The sequence below is a fragment of the Fopius arisanus genome, unplaced genomic scaffold (genome assembly GCF_000806365.1).
Source record: "Fopius arisanus strain USDA-PBARC FA_bdor unplaced genomic scaffold, ASM80636v1 scaffold00049, whole genome shotgun sequence".
NCBI classification, from domain to species: domain Eukaryota; kingdom Metazoa; phylum Arthropoda; class Insecta; order Hymenoptera; family Braconidae; genus Fopius; species Fopius arisanus.
The window spans coordinates 954,892-957,988 of record NW_011887788.1 but is presented as its reverse complement, the minus strand read 5'-3'; the positions used below and the strand labels follow the sequence as shown (position 1 = coordinate 957,988).

At 38.1% G+C, this 3,097-nt stretch overlaps 1 protein-coding gene across 1 annotated transcript in view; it reads right to left on the bottom strand.

The window, feature by feature from the left end:
• The window catches only part of LOC105267744 (spectrin beta chain, non-erythrocytic 1-like), a gene marked incomplete at its 3' end in the record, with an annotated part of 20,194 nt that overhangs the window by 7,612 nt on the left and 9,485 nt on the right, over positions 1-3,097 (bottom strand). The window contains exon 2 of the mRNA XM_011306809.1: positions 914-1,568. Coding sequence (XP_011305111.1) covers positions 914-1,034 — 121 coding nt within the window. The remainder of the gene's footprint in view (positions 1-913; positions 1,569-3,097) is intronic.

Here is a 3,097-nt window from a genome sequence, read left to right as displayed (position 1 = left end):
CTTCAGATCAGTTAACTTATTCTCGGTGAAAGAAAATGGATGAAAGGTTCTTACACGGGTCTTAATAGCCCTTTCAATGCAAGAAATTACGATGCAAAAAAAAATTTATCCTCTCCCAGTGTTTCCCTCAATTAATATGAGAGAAATTCGTGGAAAACTACGTGACAATTTCTTTATTCTTCAATGCCTCGTAAAATTCCCCGTGATTTCTTCTAAGTAAATGGATATTTCCGGAAAAAATTCATTCGTCTGGGTAATAATTCATTTTCATCCTGACATTGTAGGAAAAATCACAGTATTTTTTGGATAAAAATTAAATTTCCATAAGAAATGTAATTATAAATATTCAATTGTAATTGCAACTTTCATTACAACGTCAGGAGGTTGGGTCTAATTAATTCGATGATAAAAATTCGGTTTTCTAATTGAGACAATCAATCGCTTCAAACACCATGCCAGCAAAAATATCGCAAACAAAACCAGAAAAAAAACTATTCAAAAAATCTAGGGAAAAAACTAATGCAAAAGCAAATCTCAGAAAAAAATAATCAAATAGACAAAATTAATAATAAATTATTGATTCCGCCAGAGGATTCATCAGAGAAAATATTTATAGCAAATCAATATTTACCGAAATATTTATTTTCCAGCAAATCAATATTTAACGGAATTTTTTTTTTCCTGCAAATGAATATTCGGCAAAATATTTATTACTCTGCAAATGAATCTCGAAAAAATATTTTCTTTCAGTAAATGAATATTTGGCAGAATAATTTCGTTTCTTTTCTGAACCAAGCACCATCAGCGTGAACCTTACCATGTGCCTCAATGAACTTGGCCCAGCACCCCCAATAAGCAAGTGAACTGCTGGACCTTCCCTCATCCTCACAATCCCCGAGTATTCCATTCTGACCTTTGAACTTGGTGAGGGATTCCTCATACCCATGCTGAGTCCTCTGTTCTCGCTGATGTTCAGCAACAGTATCAGCAGGATCAAAACCCAATCTTTCCTTGTAATAAGCCTGAGTTGACATCTTGATAACCAATCAATAAAAATAACACTCACGATTCTATCCAAACACCTTAATCAACTGTCACTTTTGCATAACTAACACAACACCCGAGGGTGCAGCTGTTCCAGACAATTTAAATCAAGTCCAAATCAATGGTTTCCTCGTTCACTTCCTAAAACCGTCAAATCCCCAGGATTCAATCACTTCAATCGCTGTATTTAACCTCCTAATTGTTAATCTCCCAGTTTTATTAACGGATTCTAATTAATTTTTTTACGCGATAGATATGGCTACACAGGGAATTTTGGCATTCCGTCATTCATTTTATATTCTGATATTTCGGTGTTAAATCCCCTCGTGTATACGATTATGGCACACTTGAATTCCCAATCGCCTTCGGCTCTTTATCATCCGCAGATTACGATTACACTACATAATCATTGTCATTATCATCATCCTCTCGGTTTTTACTTTTTTTTTTTAGTTGGATCACGTGCTCTTGCAGGCCTCCATTTTTATCCTTTCACCTCGTCAGTAAATGCAGCTCGATAAACACTGGATTAAAAGGAATAATAAGACTTCGAGTTTGTTATGACCGGGACTCTATTGCCATGTGGACATCTCCGAGAATTATTCCCGAGATCAGAACTATTTCGAGAGAATCACGTAAAAATTATGAACGCATGAAATCCTCAGAATATATCAATGAAAATTATCAATTATTGATAAATATCAATAAAATCTGTCAATGCTCAATGAATTCGAAAATTACCAAAATCCGAGAATTTTCCCGACTATTTTCCGACACTATTCTCCTCCCAATTTCCCCCGACAAAATTCCCATCAATTATCCAAATTATCTGTTCCCCTAATTTTAACCAATTACTCCCCCCCGATTGCTTTCCCCAAGTAAATAGACTGGTGGAAATTTATTCTCGCAGCGAGACTGCCGTCATCCATCCGTAATGAATCAACTAATGAATAATGACGACACACTGATCAGAGTGTTGAAAAAAAATAATTAAATAAAATAAAGACATCCACGAAGAAGGAAGCGAGCACTCGCGGTCGCGGCAGTTCTCTGACTGACTAACCGGGTACGAGACCAAGTGGAAAAAGTAAGTGCCGGTATGGCGCGTGGACAAGAGACTGAGAGACATGAGAATTCGAGAGTTCGCACCGACAGGACGAGACCGGAACCCAACGAGAACCCAACGAGAGTCGATCGCTATTCCCCCATATGGTAAACGCCCAAGTGTTTGTGTGGGTGCCCCCCTGAGGCCCCCCTTCACCGTCCCCCCCTCGACACCCTTTCCCATCCCATGATCCCCCCCCCAATCGCCACCACATGCACAGACCAATGACCAATCATTAGTCATCATTCACATACGGCCAGAAATAAATATATCTTCCCCAATGATATCTCTCCGGAAATTGAGATTACGGAAATTGTGTAATTTTTGTTATCAGTTATCATTCGGGTTGGGCGGTGTTTGGAAGGGATAAATGGGAGGGGCGGTGGGCGGCGGGAGGAAGGGGAGTATTTTGTAATTGAGTGACGTCATACTGATGAAATGGAGATGTCATTTTCGGGGGGCAATAAAATTTTGAAAATTCGAAAAATGTCAAACGGTAATAAATTATTCAAATTTATGTCATTCATCGGGAAGATTTTGTTTTTAATGATTGGTAAATTGAATTGTTATTGAATTTCAATTAGAATATGCCACCAATCCCTTCCGGTCAGTGATTTGGAATTATTTCGATAATTTGAAATCGAGGGTTTCAGAGTGCCAGAATTATTTGCGTAATTGGTATTACACTTGGTTTTTTTTTGGGGAGGGGGGTTAGTTTAGTGGATTGATTTCAGTGGTTTCACTGACTTCAATGATTTCAGGTTGAATTAATTATGGGTGGCGTCATGATTACGACAATGAGTGGGTGACAGACGCAATGCTCGGTTATGGTTTTGTTTGAAGAACTCGAGTCACTGAATAAATACGGGATTTTAAGTATTTAGGTTGGGAAAAGCGAGAGTGTCAAATTCCAATGTTATGTGGTCAGGTGAGTATTTCAGGTGCTGT